The 18313-nt window shown below is 48.6% G+C and overlaps 1 protein-coding gene and 3 long non-coding RNA genes across 12 annotated transcripts in view; 1 reads left to right on the top strand and 3 right to left on the bottom strand.

The window, feature by feature from the left end:
* skor2 (SKI family transcriptional corepressor 2) overlaps nt 1-17189 on the top strand; it is a 40857-nt gene extending 23668 nt beyond the window's left edge. The window contains exons 5-6 of the mRNA XM_055861325.1: nt 14574-14630; nt 16658-17189. Coding sequence (XP_055717300.1) covers nt 14574-14620 — 47 coding nt within the window. The 3' untranslated portion in view covers nt 14621-14630; nt 16658-17189. The remainder of the gene's footprint in view (nt 1-14573; nt 14631-16657) is intronic.
* LOC129810677 (uncharacterized) lies at nt 717-7277 on the bottom strand. 9 transcript variants are annotated; one of them, XR_008752762.1, is made up of 19 exons: nt 7231-7277; nt 6631-6698; nt 5880-5947; nt 5634-5707; nt 5218-5319; nt 4875-4965; nt 4754-4839; nt 4684-4719; nt 3851-3937; nt 3179-3212; nt 2808-2875; nt 2397-2487; nt 2276-2361; nt 2154-2189; nt 1962-2083; nt 1567-1652; nt 1321-1394; nt 1027-1128; nt 717-774 (listed from the first exon to the last, which is right to left on the bottom strand). It is a non-coding gene; the product is annotated as an uncharacterized LOC129810677 (long non-coding RNA). The 9 variants fall into 9 exon arrangements; XR_008752761.1 differs by lacking the exon at nt 7231-7277 and adding an exon at nt 6153-6186 and having other exon boundaries at nt 6648-6679; XR_008752767.1 differs by lacking the exons at nt 5880-5947; nt 6631-6698; nt 7231-7277 and adding exons at nt 6346-6432; nt 7178-7207 and having other exon boundaries at nt 5286-5370; nt 5674-5707.
* On the bottom strand, nt 4033-4676 carry LOC129810715 (uncharacterized). Its single transcript, XR_008752775.1, has 3 exons — nt 4615-4676; nt 4342-4409; nt 4033-4169 (listed from the first exon to the last, which is right to left on the bottom strand). It is a non-coding gene; the product is annotated as an uncharacterized LOC129810715 (long non-coding RNA).
* Nucleotides 7970-8232, bottom strand: LOC129810720 (uncharacterized). Its single transcript, XR_008752776.1, has 3 exons — nt 8189-8232; nt 8070-8137; nt 7970-8006 (listed from the first exon to the last, which is right to left on the bottom strand). It is a non-coding gene; the product is annotated as an uncharacterized LOC129810720 (long non-coding RNA).
* Nucleotides 17190-18313: the final 1124 nt, after the last annotated feature.

Raw genomic sequence — 18313 nt, 5'->3', positions numbered from 1 at the left:
ACCACACCTCTGACTCTACCACACCTCTGACTCTAACCACACCTCTGACCCTACCACTCTGACCCTACCACACCTCTGACCCTACCACACCTCTGACTCTACCACACCTCTGACCCTACCACACCTCTGACTCTAACCACACCTCTGACTCTAACCACACCTCTGACTCTAAACACACCTCTGACTCTAAACACACCTCTGACTCTACCACACCTCTGACTCTACCACACCTCTGACTCTAAACACACCTCTGACTCTAAACACACCTCTGACTCTAAACACACCTCTGACTCTAAACACACCTCTGACTCTACCACACCTCTGACTCTACCACACCTCTGACTCTACCACACCTCTGACCCTACCACACCTATGACTCTAAACACACCTCTGACTCTAAACACACCTCTGACTCTACCACACCTCTGACTCTACCACACCTCTGACTCTAACCACACCTCTGACTCTAAACACACCTCTGACTCTAAACACACCTCTGACTCTACCACACCTCTGACTCTACCACACCTCTGACTCTACCACACCTCTGACTCTAACCACACCTCTGACTCTACCACACCTCTGACTCTACCACACCTCTGACTCTACCACACCTCTGACCCTACCACACCTCTGACTCTAACCACACCTCTGACTCTACCACACCTCTGACTCTACCACACCTCTGACTCTACCACACCTCTGACTCTACCACACCTCTGACTCTACCACACCTCTGACTCTACCACACCTCTGACTCTGACTCTACCACACCTCTGACCCTACCACACCTCTGACTCTAACCACACCTCTGACTCTAACCACACCTCTGACTCTGACTCTACCACACCTCTGACTCTACCACACCTCTGACTCTAACCACACCTCTGACTCTAACCACACCTCTGTCTCTACCACACCTCTGTCTCTAAACACACCTCTGACTCTAAACACACCTCTGACTCTAAACACACCTCTGACTCTAAACACACCTCTGACTCTACCACACCTCTGACCCTACCACACCTCTGACTCTACCACACCTCTGACTCTACCACACCTCTGACCCTACCATACCTCTGACTCTACCACACCTCTGACTCTACCACACCTCTGACTCTACCACACCTCTGACTCTACCACACCTCTGACCCTACCACACCTCTGACTCTAAACACACCTCTGACTCTACCACACCTCTGACTCTAACCACACCTCTGACTCTAAACACACCTCTGACCCTACCACACCTCTGACCCTACCACACCTCTGACTCTAACCACACCTCTGACTCTAACCACACCTCTGACCCTACCACACCTCTGACTCTGACTCTACCACACCTCTGACCCTACCACACCTCTGACCCTACCACACCTCTGACTCTACCACACCTCTGACTCTAACCACACCTCTGACTCTACCACACCTCTGACCCTACCACACATCTGACCCTACCACAACTCTGACTCTACCACACCTCTGACTCTACCACACCTCTGACCCTACCACACATCTGACCCTACCACACCTCTGACTCTAAACACACCTCTGACTCTACCACACCTCTGACTCTACCACACCTCTGACTCTACCACACCTCTGACTCTACCACACCTCTGACCCTACCACACCTCTGACTCTAACCACACCTCTGACCCTACCACACCTCTGACCCTACCACACCTCTGACCCTACCACACCTCTGACTCTAACCACACCTCTGACTCTACCACACCTCTGACTCTAACCACACCTCTGACTCTACCACACCTCTGACTCTAACCACACCTCTGACCCTACCACTCTGACCCTACCACACCTCTGACCCTACCACACCTCTGACTCTACCACACCTCTGACCCTACCACACCTCTGACTCTAAACACACCTCTGACTCTAAACACACCTCTGACTCTACCACACCTCTGACTCTACCACACCTCTGACTCTAACCACACCTCTGACTCTAAACACACCTCTGACTCTAAACACACCTCTGACTCTAAACACACCTCTGACTCTACCACACCTCTGACTCTACCACACCTCTGACTCTACCACACCTCTGACCCTACCACACCTATGACTCTAAACACACCTCTGACTCTAAACACACCTCTGACTCTACCACACCTCTGACTCTACCACACCTCTGACTCTAACCACACCTCTGACTCTAAACACACCTCTGACTCTAAACACACCTCTGACTCTACCACACCTCTGACTCTACCACACCTCTGACTCTACCACACCTCTGACTCTACCACACCTCTGACTCTAACCACACCTCTGACTCTACCACACCTCTGACTCTACCACACCTCTGACCCTACCACACCTCTGACTCTACCACACCTCTGACTCTAACCACACCTCTGACTCTACCACACCTCTGACTCTACCACACCTCTGACTCTACCACACCTCTGACTCTACCACACCTCTGACTCTACCACACCTCTGACTCTGACTCTACCACACCTCTGACCCTACCACACCTCTGACTCTAACCACACCTCTGACTCTAACCACACCTCTGACTCTGACTCTACCACACCTCTGACTCTACCACACCTCTGACTCTAACCACACCTCTGACTCTAACCACACCTCTGTCTCTACCACACCTCTGTCTCTAAACACACCTCTGACTCTAAACACACCTCTGACTCTAAACACACCTCTGACTCTAAACACACCTCTGACTCTACCACACCTCTGACCCTACCACACCTCTGACTCTACCACACCTCTGACTCTACCACACCTCTGACCCTACCATACCTCTGACTCTACCACACCTCTGACTCTACCACACCTCTGACTCTACCACACCTCTGACTCTACCACACCTCTGACCCTACCACACCTCTTACTCTACCACACCTCTGACTCTAACCACACCTCTGACTCTAACCACACCTCTGACCCTACCACACCTCTGACCCTACCACACCTCTGACTCTAACCACACCTCTGACTCTAAACACACCTCTGACTCTACCACACCTCTGACTCTAACCACACCTCTGACTCTAAACACACCTCTGACCCTACCACACCTCTGACCCTACCACACCTCTGACTCTAACCACACCTCTGACTCTAACCACACCTCTGACCCTACCACACCTCTGACTCTGACTCTACCACACCTCTGACCCTACCACACCTCTGACCCTACCACACCTCTGACTCTACCACACCTCTGACTCTAACCACACCTCTGACTCTACCACACCTCTGACCCTACCACACATCTGACCCTACCACAACTCTGACTCTACCACACCTCTGACTCTACCACACCTCTGACCCTACCACACATCTGACCCTACCACACCTCTGACTCTAAACACACCTCTGACTCTACCACACCTCTGACTCTACCACACCTCTGACTCTACCACACCTCTGACTCTACCACACCTCTGACCCTACCACACCTCTGACTCTAACCACACCTCTGACCCTACCACACCTCTGACCCTACCACACCTCTGACCCTACCACACCTCTGACTCTAACCACACCTCTGACTCTACCACACCTCTGACTCTAACCACACCTCTGACTCTACCACACCTCTGACTCTAACCACACCTCTGACCCTACCACTCTGACCCTACCACACCTCTGACCCTACCACACCTCTGACTCTACCACACCTCTGACCCTACCACACCTCTGACCCTACCACACCTCTGACTCTAACCACACCTCTGACTCTAACCACACCTCTGACTCTAAACACACCTCTGACTCTACCACACCTCTGACTCTACCACACCTCTGACTCTAACCACACCTCTGACTCTAAACACACCTCTGACTCTAAACACACCTCTGACTCTACCACACCTCTGACTCTACCACACCTCTGACTCTACCACACCTCTGACTCTAACCACACCTCTGACTCTAACCACACCTCTGTCTCTACCACACCTCTGTCTCTAAACACACCTCTGACTCTAACCACACCTCTGACTCTAAACACACCTCTGACCCTACCACACCTCTGACCCTACCACACCTCTGACTCTAACCACACCTCTGACTCTAACCACACCTCTGACCCTACCACACCTCTGACTCTGACTCTACCACACCTCTGACCCTACCACACCTCTGACCCTACCACACCTCTGACTCTACCACACCTCTGACTCTAACCACACCTCTGACTCTACCACACCTCTGACCCTACCACACATCTGACCCTACCACAACTCTGACTCTACCACACCTCTGACTCTACCACACCTCTGACCCTACCACACATCTGACCCTACCACACCTCTGACTCTAAACACACCTCTGACTCTACCACACCTCTGACTCTACCACACCTCTGACTCTACCACACCTCTGACTCTACCACACCTCTGACCCTACCACACCTCTGACTCTAACCACACCTCTGACCCTACCACACCTCTGACCCTACCACACCTCTGACCCTACCACACCTCTGACTCTAACCACACCTCTGACTCTACCACACCTCTGACTCTAACCACACCTCTGACTCTACCACACCTCTGACTCTAACCACACCTCTGACCCTACCACTCTGACCCTACCACACCTCTGACCCTACCACACCTCTGACTCTACCACACCTCTGACCCTACCACACCTCTGACCCTACCACACCTCTGACTCTAACCACACCTCTGACTCTAACCACACCTCTGACTCTAAACACACCTCTGACTCTACCACACCTCTGACTCTACCACACCTCTGACTCTAACCACACCTCTGACTCTACCACACCTCTGACTCTACCACACCTCTGACCCTACCACACCTCTGACTCTACCACACCTCTGACTCTAACCACACCTCTGACTCTACCACACCTCTGACTCTACCACACCTCTGACTCTACCACACCTCTGACTCTACCACACCTCTGACTCTACCACACCTCTGACTCTGACTCTACCACACCTCTGACCCTACCACACCTCTGACTCTAACCACACCTCTGACTCTAACCACACCTCTGACTCTGACTCTACCACACCTCTGACTCTACCACACCTCTGACTCTAACCACACCTCTGACTCTAACCACACCTCTGTCTCTACCACACCTCTGTCTCTAAACACACCTCTGACTCTAAACACACCTCTGACTCTAAACACACCTCTGACTCTAAACACACCTCTGACTCTACCACACCTCTGACCCTACCACACCTCTGACTCTACCACACCTCTGACTCTACCACACCTCTGACCCTACCATACCTCTGACTCTACCACACCTCTGACTCTACCACACCTCTGACTCTACCACACCTCTGACTCTACCACACCTCTGACTCTACCACACCTCTGACCCTACCACACCTCTTACTCTACCACACCTCTGACTCTAACCACACCTCTGACTCTAACCACACCTCTGACCCTACCACACCTCTGACCCTACCACACCTCTGACTCTAACCACACCTCTGACTCTAAACACACCTCTGACTCTACCACACCTCTGACTCTAACCACACCTCTGACTCTAAACACACCTCTGACCCTACCACACCTCTGACCCTACCACACCTCTGACTCTAACCACACCTCTGACTCTAACCACACCTCTGACCCTACCACACCTCTGACTCTGACTCTACCACACCTCTGACCCTACCACACCTCTGACCCTACCACACCTCTGACTCTACCACACCTCTGACTCTAACCACACCTCTGACTCTACCACACCTCTGACCCTACCACACATCTGACCCTACCACAACTCTGACTCTACCACACCTCTGACTCTACCACACCTCTGACCCTACCACACATCTGACCCTACCACACCTCTGACTCTAAACACACCTCTGACTCTACCACACCTCTGACTCTACCACACCTCTGACTCTACCACACCTCTGACTCTACCACACCTCTGACCCTACCACACCTCTGACTCTAACCACACCTCTGACCCTACCACACCTCTGACCCTACCACACCTCTGACCCTACCACACCTCTGACTCTAACCACACCTCTGACTCTACCACACCTCTGACTCTAACCACACCTCTGACTCTACCACACCTCTGACTCTAACCACACCTCTGACCCTACCACTCTGACCCTACCACACCTCTGACCCTACCACACCTCTGACTCTACCACACCTCTGACCCTACCACACCTCTGACCCTACCACACCTCTGACTCTAACCACACCTCTGACTCTAACCACACCTCTGACTCTAAACACACCTCTGACTCTACCACACCTCTGACTCTACCACACCTCTGACTCTAACCACACCTCTGACTCTAAACACACCTCTGACTCTAAACACACCTCTGACTCTACCACACCTCTGACTCTACCACACCTCTGACTCTACCACACCTCTGACTCTAACCACACCTCTGACTCTAACCACACCTCTGTCTCTACCACACCTCTGTCTCTAAACACACCTCTGACTCTAACCACACCTCTGACTCTAAACACACCTCTGACCCTACCACACCTCTGACCCTACCACACCTCTGACTCTAACCACACCTCTGACTCTAACCACACCTCTGACCCTACCACACCTCTGACTCTGACTCTACCACACCTCTGACCCTACCACACCTCTGACCCTACCACACCTCTGACTCTACCACACCTCTGACTCTACCACACCTCTGACTCTACCACACCTCTGACCCTACCACACATCTGACCCTACCACAACTCTGACTCTACCACACCTCTGACTCTACCACACCTCTGACCCTACCACACATCTGACCCTACCACACCTCTGACTCTAAACACACCTCTGACTCTACCACACCTCTGACTCTACCACACCTCTGACTCTACCACACCTCTGACTCTACCACACCTCTGACCCTACCACACCTCTGACTCTAACCACACCTCTGACCCTACCACACCTCTGACCCTACCACACCTCTGACCCTACCACACCTCTGACTCTAACCACACCTCTGACTCTACCACACCTCTGACTCTAACCACACCTCTGACTCTACCACACCTCTGACTCTAACCACACCTCTGACCCTACCACTCTGACCCTACCACACCTCTGACCCTACCACACCTCTGACTCTACCACACCTCTGACCCTACCACACCTCTGACCCTACCACACCTCTGACTCTAACCACACCTCTGACTCTAACCACACCTCTGACTCTAAACACACCTCTGACTCTACCACACCTCTGACTCTACCACACCTCTGACTCTAACCACACCTCTGACTCTAAACACACCTCTGACTCTAAACACACCTCTGACTCTACCACACCTCTGACTCTACCACACCTCTGACTCTACCACACCTCTGACTCTACCACACCTCTGACTCTAACCACACCTCTGACTCTAACCACACCTCTGTCTCTAAACACACCTCTGACTCTACCACACCTCTGACCCTACCACACATCTGACTCTAAACACACCTCTGACTCTACCACACCTCTGACTCTACCACACCTCTGACTCTACCACACCTCTGACTCTACCACACCTCTGACTCTACCACACCTCTGACCCTACCACACCTCTTACTCTACCACACCTCTGACTCTAACCACACCTCTGACTCTAACCACACCTCTGACCCTACCACACCTCTGACCCTACCACACCTCTGACTCTAACCACACCTCTGACTCTAACCACACCTCTGACTCTAACCACACCTCTGACTCTAAACACACCTCTGACCCTACCACACCTCTAACCCTACCACACCTCTGACCCTACCACACCTCTGACTCTAACCACACCTCTGACTCTAACCACACCTCTGACCCTACCACACCTCTGACTCTGACTCTACCACACCTCTGACCCTACCACACCTCTGACCCTACCACACCTCTGACTCTACCACACCTCTGACTCTAACCACACCTCTGACTCTACCACACCTCTGACCCTACCACACATCTGACCCTACCACAACTCTGACTCTACCACACCTCTGACTCTACCACACCTCTGACCCTACCACACATCTGACCCTACCACACCTCTGACTCTAAACACACCTCTGACTCTACCACACCTCTGACTCTACCACACCTCTGACTCTACCACACCTCTGACCCTACCACACCTCTGACCCTACCACACCTCTGACCCTACCACACCTCTGACCCTACCACACCTCTGACTCTAACCACACCTCTGACCCTACCACACCTCTGACTCTAACCACACCTCTGACTCTACCACACCTCTGACCCTACCACACCTCTGACTCTAACCACACCTCTGACTCTAACCACGCCTCTGACTCTACCACGCCTCTGACTCTACCACACCTCTGACTCTAACCACACCTCTGACTCTACCACACCTCTGACCCTACCACACCTCTGACCCTACCACACCTCTGACTCTACCACACCTCTGACCCTACCACACCTCTTACCCTACGACACCTTGACCCTAACACCTCTGACCCTACCACACCTCTGACCCTACCACACCTCTTACCCTACGATATCTTGACCCTAACACCTCTGACCCTAACACACCTATGTCTCTGAATCTGTAGTCTAGGAGTTTACCAGTGGAACATTTTATCAATCACACAGTCCATCTGATTACCAGTCAGATCAAATCAAATTGTAATTGTCACATTGTTAGGTAACTGGCTGTAAGGGAGTCAGGCGCAGGAGAATTTGGGCAAACGGAGCCTTTTATTTAGGCGAATGAAAACACACAGCACTAAGAACACTAAACACAGGTTGTCAATACGGGTAACATAACCCAGCGCAACCAGTCTAACGTGCGCATACACAAAATAATAAACAATTTCACACACAGACATGGGGGGGAACATTAAATACACGACAAGTAATGAGGGAAATGTAAACCAGGTGTGTGGGAAAACAAGACAAAACAAATGGAAAATGAAAGATGGATCGGCTATGGCTAGAAGACCGGTGACGTCGACCGCCGAACGCCGCCCGAACAAGGAGAGGAACCGACTTCGGCGGAAGTCGTGACACACACACACACGTTTAGCAGATGTTATTACGGTATAGCGAAATGCTTGTGTTCCCAGCTCAAACAGTGCAGTAGTATCTAACAATTCACAATAATACACACAAATTTAATTAAGGACAGATTAAGAAAATAAATATTAGGACGAGCAATGTCGGAGTGGAATTGACAAAAATAAAGTAGAATAGAATACAGTAAATCAAATCAAACTATTTGTCACATGCGTCGAATACAAGTGTAGACTTTACTGTGAAATGCTTCCTGACGAGCCCTTAACCAACAGTGCAGTTCAAGAAGAAGAAAGTATTTACCAAGTAGGCTCACATAAAAAGTAATAATAAAAAGAAACACAATAAGAATAACAATAACGAGGCTATATACAGGGTGCTACGGTACAGAGTCAATGTGGAGGCTATATACAGGGTGTTACGGTACAGAGTCAATGTGGAGGTTATATACAGGGGGTACCGGTACAGAGTCAATGTGGAGGCTATATACAGGGTGTTACGGTACAGAGTCAATGTGGAGGTTATATACAGGGGCACCGGTACCGAGTCAGTGTGGAGGTTATATACAGGGGGTACCGGTACAGAGTCAATGTGGAGGCTATATACAGGGGGTACCGGTACAGAGTCAATGTGGAGGCTATATACAGGGGGTACCGGTGCAGAGTCAATGTGGAGGCTATATACAGGGGGTACCGGTACAGAGTCAATGTGGAGGCTATATACAGGGGGTACCGGTACAGAGTCAATGTGGAGGCTATATACAGGGGGTACCGGTGCAGAGTCAATGTGGAGGCTATATACAGGGGGTACCGGTACAGAGTCAATGTGGAGGCTATATACCGGGACTACCGGTACAGAGTCAATGTGGAGGCTATATACAGGGGGTACCGGTACAGAGTCAATGTGGAGGCTATATACAGGGTATTACGGTACAGAGTCAATGTGGAGGCTATATACAGGGTATTACGGTACAGAGTCAATGTGGAGGCTATATACAAGGTATTACGGTACAGAGTCAATGTGGAGGCTATATACAGGGGGTACCGGTACAGAGTCAATGTGGAGGCTATATACAGGGGGCACTGGTACCGAGTCAATGTGGAGGCTATATACAGGGGGTACCAGTACAGAGTCAATGTGGAGGCTATATACAGGGGGTACCGATACAGAGTCAATGTGGAGGCTATATACAGGGTATTACGGTACAGAGTCAATGTGGAGGCTATTTACAGGGGGTACCGGTACAGAGTCAATGTGGGGGCTATATACAGGGTATTACGGTACAGAGTCAATGTGGAGGCTATTTACAGGGGGTACTGGTACAGAGTCAATGTGGAGACTATATACAGGGTGTACCAGTACAGAGTCAATGTGGAGGCTATATACAGGGGGTACCGGTACAGAGTCAATGTGGAGGCTATATACAGGGGGTACCGGTACAGAGTCAATGTGGAGGCTATATACAGGGGGTACTGGTACAGAGTCAATGTGGAGGCTATATACAGGGGGTACTGGTACAGAGTCAATGTGGAGGCTATATACAGGGGGTACCGGTACAGAGTCAATGTGGAGGCTATATACAGGGTACTACGGTACAGAGTCAATGTGGAGGCTATATACAGGGGGCACCGGTACCGAGTCAGTGTGTAGGCTATATACAGGGGGTACTGGTACCGAGTCAGTGTGGAGGCTATATACAGGGGCACCGGTACAGAGTCAGTGTGGAGGCTATATACAGGGTGTTACGGTACAGAGTCAATGTGGAGGCTATATACAGGGGGTACCGGTACAGAGTCAATGTGGAGGCTATATACAGGGGGTGCCGGTACAGAGTCAATGTGGAGGCTATATACAGGGGGTACCGGTACAGAGTCAATGTGGAGGCTATATACAGGGGGTACCGGTACAGAGTCAATGTGGAGGTTATATACAGGGGGTACCGGTACAGAGTCAATGTGGAGGCTATATACAGGGTGTTACGGTACAGAGTCAATGTGGAGGCTATATACAGGGGCTACCGGTACAGAGTCAATGTGGAGGCTATATACAGGGTGTTACGGTACAGAGTCAATGTGGAGGCTATATACAGGGGGTACCGGTACAGAGTCAATGTGGAGGCTATATACAGGGGGTACCGGTACAGAGTCAATGTGTAGGCTATATACAGGGGGTACTGGAACAGAGTCAAATTGGAGGCTATATACAGGGGGTACCGGTACAGAGTCAATGTGGAGGCTATATACAGGGGGTACCGGTATAGAGTCAATGTGGAGGCTATATACAGGGGGTACCGGTACAGAGTCAATGTGGAGGCTATATACAGGGGGTACCGGTACAGAGTCAATTTGGAGGCTATATACAGGGGGTACTGGTACAGAGTCAATGTGGAGGTTATATACAGGGGGTACCGAGTCAGTGTGGAGGCTATATACAGGGGGTACCGGTACAGAGTCAATGTGGAGACTATATACAGGGGGTACCGGTACAGAGTCAGTGTGGAGGCTATATACAGGGTGTTACGGTACAGAGTCAATGTGGAGGCTATATACAGGGTGTTACGGTACAGAGTCAATGTGGAGGTTATATACAGGGGGTACCGGTACAGAGTCAATGTGGAGACTATATACAGGGGGTACCGGTACAGAGTCAATGTTGAGGCTATATACAGGGGGTACCGGTACAGAGTCAATGTGGAGGCTATATACAGGGGGTACCAGTACAGAGTCAATGTGGAGGCTATATACAGGGGGTACCGGTACAGAGTCAATGTGGAGGCTATATACAGGGTGTTACGGTACAGAGTCAATGAGGAGGCTATATACAGGGGGTACCAGTACAGAGTCAATGTGGAGGCTATATACAGGGGGTACCGGTACAGAGTCAATGTGGAGGCTATATACAGGGGGTACCGGTACAGAGTCAATGTGGAGGCTATATACAGGGGGTACTGGTACAGAGTCAATGTGGAGGCTATATACAGGGGGTACTGGTACAGAGTCAATGTGGAGGCTATATACAGGGGGTACCGGTACAGAGTCAATGTGGAGGCTATATACAGGGTACTACGGTACAGAGTCAATGTGGAGGCTATATACAGGGGGCACCGGTACCGAGTCAGTGTGTAGGCTATATACAGGGGGTACTGGTACCGAGTCAGTGTGGAGGCTATATACAGGGGCACCGGTACAGAGTCAGTGTGGAGGCTATATACAGGGTGTTACGGTACAGAGTCAATGTGGAGGCTATATACAGGGGGTACCGGTACAGAGTCAATGTGGAGGCTATATACAGGGGGTGCCGGTACAGAGTCAATGTGGAGGCTATATACAGGGGGTACCGGTACAGAGTCAATGTGGAGGCTATATACAGGGGGTACCGGTACAGAGTCAATGTGGAGGTTATATACAGGGGGTACCGGTACAGAGTCAATGTGGAGGCTATATACAGGGTGTTACGGTACAGAGTCAATGTGGAGGCTATATACAGGGGCTACCGGTACAGAGTCAATGTGGAGGCTATATACAGGGTGTTACGGTACAGAGTCAATGTGGAGGCTATATACAGGGGGTACCGGTACAGAGTCAATGTGGAGGCTATATACAGGGGGTACCAGTACAGAGTCAATGTGGAGGCTATATACAGGGTATTACGGTACAGAGTCAATGTGGAGGCTATATACAGGGTGTTACGGTACAGAGTCAATGTGGAGGTTATATACAGGGGGTACCGGTACAGAGTCAATGTGGAGACTATATACAGGGGGTACCGGTACAGAGTCAATGTGGAGGCTATATACAGGGGGTACCGGTACAGAGTCAATGTGGAGGCTATATACAGGGGGTACCAGTACAGAGTCAATGTGGAGGCTATATACAGGGGGTACCGGTACAGAGTCAATGTGGAGGCTATATACAGGGTGTTACGGTACAGAGTCAATGAGGAGGCTATATACAGGGGGTACCAGTACAGAGTCAATGTGGAGGCTATATACAGGGGGTACCGGTACAGAGTCAATGTGGAGGCTATATACAGGGTATTACAGTACAGAGTCAATGTGGAGGCTAAATACAGGGGGTACCAGTACAGAGTCAATGTGGAGGCTATATACAGGGGGTACCAGTACAGAGTCAATGTGGAGGCTATATACAGGGGGCACCGGTACCGAGTCAGTGTGCAGGGTATATACAGGGGGTACTGGTACCGAGTCAGTGTGCGTGGGTACAGGCTAGTTGAGGTAATCTGTACATGTAGGCGAGGGTGAAGTGACTATGCATAGGTAACAAACAAACAGCGAGTAGCAGCAGTGTACCAGAGGGGGGGGGGGGGGTGTCAATGTAAATTGTCCAGTGGCGATATTTATGAATTGTTCAGCAGCCTAATTGCTTGGGGGTAAAAGCTGATGAGGAGCCTTTTGGTCCTATACGTAGCGCTCCGGTACCGCTTGCCGCACGGTAGCAGAGAAAACAGTCTATAACTTGGGTGACTGGAGTCTCTGACAATTTTATGGGGTTTCCTCGGACACCGCTTATTATATAGATCCCGGATGGCAGGAAGCTTGGCCCCAGTGATGTACTGGGCCGTTCGCACTACCCTCTGTAGCGCCTTACGGTCAGATGCAGAGCCGTTGCCATACCAGGCGGTGATGCAACCGGTCAGGATGCTCTCGATGTTGCAGCTGTAGAACCATTTGAGGATCTGGGGACCCATGCCAAATCTTTTCAGTCTCCTGAGGGGGATAAGGTTTTGTCGTGCCCTCTTCACGATTGTCTTGGTGTGCTTGGACCATGTTAGTTTGTTGATGATATGGACACCAAGGAACATGAAGCTCTCAACCTGCTCCACTACAGCCCCGTCGATGATAATGGGGGCCTGTTTGGCCTGCTTTTTCCTGTAGTCCACGATCAGCTCCTTTGTCTTGCTCACATTAAGGGAGAGGTTGTTGTGCTGGCACCACACTCCCAGAGCCCTCACCTCCTCCATGTAGGCCGTCTCGTCATTGTTGGTAAAGCCCACCACTGTTGTGTTGTCTGCAAACTTGATGATTGAGTTGGAGGCGTGCATGGCCACTCAATCATGGGTGAACAGGGAGTACAGGAGAGGGCTCAGAACGCACCCTTGTGGGGCCCCAGTGTTGAGGATCAGCGAAGTGGAGGTGTTGTTTCCTACCTTCACCACCTGGGGGCGGCCCTGGACTCATTTTCTACACTGGACTAATGTATGTTTTTAAGAAATGTAACTACACTGGACTAATGTATGTTTTTAAGAAATGTAACTACACTGGACTAATGTATGTTTTTAAGAAATGTAACTACACTGGACTAATGTATGTTTTTAAGAAATGTAACTACACTGGACTAATGTATGTTTTTAAGAAATGTAACTACACTGGACTAATGTATGTTTTTAAGAAATGTAACTACACTGGACTAATGTATGTTTTTAAGAAATGTAACTACACTGGACTAATGTATGTTTTTAAGAAATGTAACTACACTGGACTAATGTATGTTTTTGCTCTGTCTTGTTCTTCAGATTCCATCCAGAAACATCCGGAAAGAAAAGATCACATCACATCTTAACAGCTAAATGGTAAATAAAATATTGATGGTTTCTGTAAGTGTTTTGTAAAGGCATTGAGGAAGATTGCTGTGGAGGAGATTAAAAACAGCTAGATAAATCAAACATGTATATTATTTATAAAAAATGATTAAATGAATGATATTGTTTTTGGAATTACATGGTGTTGGAAGTTTGCTAGCATGTTGCAAATGTATGAAAGGTTATACAGTGCATTCGGAAAGTATTCAGACCCCTTGACCTTTTTCCACATTTTGTTACGTTACAGCCTTATTCTAAAATGGATTAAATAGTTTTTTTTTCTCTCATCAATCTACACACAATACCCCATAATGACAAAGCAAAAACAGGAATTTAGAAATCACAGGAATAACAAGAATCACATTTACACAAGTATTCAGACCCTTTACTCAGTACTTTGTTGAAGCACCTTTGGCAGGGATTACAGCCTGGAGTCTTCTTGGGTATGATGCTACAAGCTTGACACACCTGTATTTGGGGAGTTTCTCCCATTCTATCTCTGTAGATCCTCTTAAACTCTGTCAGGTTGGATGGGGGCAGATGCTGCACTAATATTTTCAGGTCTCTCCAGAGCTGTTCGATCGGGTTCAAGTCTGTGCTCTGGCTGGACCACTCAAGGACATTCAGAGACGAAGCCACTCCTGCGTTATCTTGGTTGTGTGATTAGGGTCATTGTCCTGTGGGAAGGTGAACCTTCGCCCAAGTCTGAGGTCATGAGCGCTCTGGAGCAGGTTTTCATCAAGGATCTCTCTGTACTTTGCTCCGTTCATCTTTGCCCTGATCCTGACTAGGCTCCCAGTCCCGCCGCTGAAAAACATCCCCACAGATTGATGCTGCCATCACCGTGCTTCACAGTAGGGATGGTACCAGGTTACCTCCAGACGTGACGCTTTGCATTCAGGCCAAAGAGTTCAATCTTGGTTTCATCAGACCAGAGAATCTTGTTTCTCATGGTCAGAGCCTTTAGGTGCCTTTTGGGAAACTCCAAGTGGGCTGTCATGTGCCTTTTACTGAGGAGTGGTTTCCGTCTGGCCACTGTACCATAAAGGCCTGATTGGTGGAGTGCTGCAGAGATGGTTGCCCTTATGGAAGGTTCTCCCATCTCCACAGAGGAACTCTGGAACTCTGTCAGAGTGACCATCGGGATCTTGGTCACCTCCCTGACCAAGGCCCTTCTCACCTGATTGCTCAGTTTGGCTGTGCGGCCAACTCTAGGAAGTCTTGATGGTTCCAAACTTCTTCTATTCAAGAATGATGGATTCCACTGTGTTCTTGGGGACCTTCAATGCTGCAGAAATGTGTTGGTACCCTTCCCCAGATCTGTGCCTCGACACAATCCTGTCTCCGAGCTCTACCGACATTTCCTTCGAACTCATGGGTCGGTTTTTGCTCTGACATGCACTGTCAACTTTGGGACCTTAAAGAGACATGTATGTGCCTTTCCAAATCATGTACAATCAATTGAATTGACCACAGGTGGACTCTAATCCACTGGCAGGTAGCCTAGTGGTTAGAGCGTTGGACTAGTAACCGAAAGGTTACAAGTTCAAATCACCGAGCCGACAAGGTACAAATCTGTTATTCTGCCCCTGAACAAGGCAGTTAACGCACTGTTCCTGGGCCGTCATTGAAATAAGAATTTGTTCTTAACTGACGTGCCTAGTTAAATAAACAATCATGGAGAAACATCATCACCAATGGAAATAGGCTGCACCTGAGCTCCATTTCAAGTCTAATAGGAACTGAATACTTATGTAAATAAGGTATTTTGTTTTACATTTTTTTAAATAAATTTGAACATGTTTATAAAAACCTGTTTTCATTTTGTCACTATTGTGTATAGTGTGTAGATTGATGAGGAAAACAAATGATTTAATCCATTTAGAATAAGGCTGTAACGTAAATTAAAATGTGGAAAAAGTCAAGGGGTCTGAATACTTTTCGAATTCACTGTATACTACTATACTAAACATGATACACATGGTATATTATGATAGTAATGAGGTCATACCTTCCAGGGAACGTGGAAGACATTCCTGAAAATCTGAAGGAGAAACTAAGGTCCTATGAACCTCAGGAGTAACATAACCTGAAACAGGACTAAAACCATCTGAAACAGATATGTGACATCGTCCCCACCATCCAACCCATGACCATTACCCTTGGACAGATAACAGTCTCTGATATGAAGTATCATGGAGCATGATGCATCAAAAGAGAACATTAAAAACTCATCCTAATTTTATTTATTTTGATTAACTTGAATTTATTCAGGGTATCCTAATTGAGACCAAGGTCTCAGTCCCAATGGTGCCCTGAGTACAAACATTTTCTCACAGACAGGAAGAACAATTAAGAAATAGAACAAGCAGAATACCAATAACCACAAGGTATCTTCCTTGTTCAGAAGATATAATGGATGAATTGTCATTAATACAAAATCAATTATATTATTATTATTACAAACTGTTAATGCAGATGTATTTAAATATATGTTCTTGAAGTTTCTCTACTATTTATGTTCATAAATAAAAGTCTATACAATAATTAGTACTCTGACTTTTCTGTATTGATTATGTTTTTATTCATAATTGTTTACAATACTTTTACTTTGGTGAGAAGATAGACTTTTTAGTCTATGACTGTTCCATCGCTAAGACAGGTCTATGACTGTTCCATCGCTAAGACAGGTCTATGACTGTTCCATCGCTAAGACAGGTCTATGACTGTTCCATCGCTAAGACAGGTCTATGACTGTTCCATCGGTAAGACAGGTCTATGACTGTTCCATCGGTAAGAAAGGTCTATGACTGTTCCATCGGTAAGACAGGTCTATGACTGTTCCATCGGTAAGACAGGTCTATGACTGTTCCATCGGTAAGACAGGTCTATGACTGTTCCATCGGTAAGAAAGGTCTATGACTGTTCCATCGGTAAGACAGGTCTATGACTGTTCCATCGGTAAGACAGGTCTATGACTGTTCCATCCGTAAGACAGGTCTATGACTGTTCCATCGGTAAGACAGGTCTATGACTGTTCCATCGGTAAGACAGGTCTATGACTGTTCCATCGGTAAGAAAGGTCTATGACTGTTCCATCGGTAAGACAGGTCTATGACTGTTCCATCGGTAAGAAAGGTCTATGACTGTTCCATCGCTAAGAAAGGTCTATGACTGTTCCATCGCTAAGAAAGGTCTATGACTGTTCCATCGGTAAGACAGGTCTATGACTGTTCCATCGCTAAGACAGGTCTATGACTGTTCCATCGCTAAGACAGGTCTATGACTGTTCCATCGCTAAGACAGGTCTATGACTGTTCCATCGCTAAGAAAGGTCTATGACTGTTCCATCGCTAAGACAGGTCTATGACTGTTCCATCCGTAAGACAGGTCTATGACTGTTCCATCGGTAAGACAGGTCTATGACTGTTCCATCGGTAAGACAGGTCTATGACTGTTCCATCGCTAAGACAGGTCTATGACTGTTCCATCGCTAAGACAGGTCTATGACTGTTCCATCGCTAAGACAGGTCTATGACTGTTCCATCGCTAAGACAGGTCTATGACTGTTCCATCGGTAAGACAGGTCTATGACTGTTCCATCGGTAAGACAGGTCTATGACTGTTCCATCGGTAAGAAAGGTCTATGACTGTTCCAACGGTAAGAAAGGTCT

This window comes from Salvelinus fontinalis, chromosome 2 (genome assembly GCF_029448725.1).
Source record: "Salvelinus fontinalis isolate EN_2023a chromosome 2, ASM2944872v1, whole genome shotgun sequence".
NCBI lineage: Eukaryota > Metazoa > Chordata > Actinopteri > Salmoniformes > Salmonidae > Salvelinus > Salvelinus fontinalis.
The sequence above is the reverse complement of the archived record's forward strand: the minus strand, read 5'-3'. Positions and strand labels throughout refer to the sequence as shown.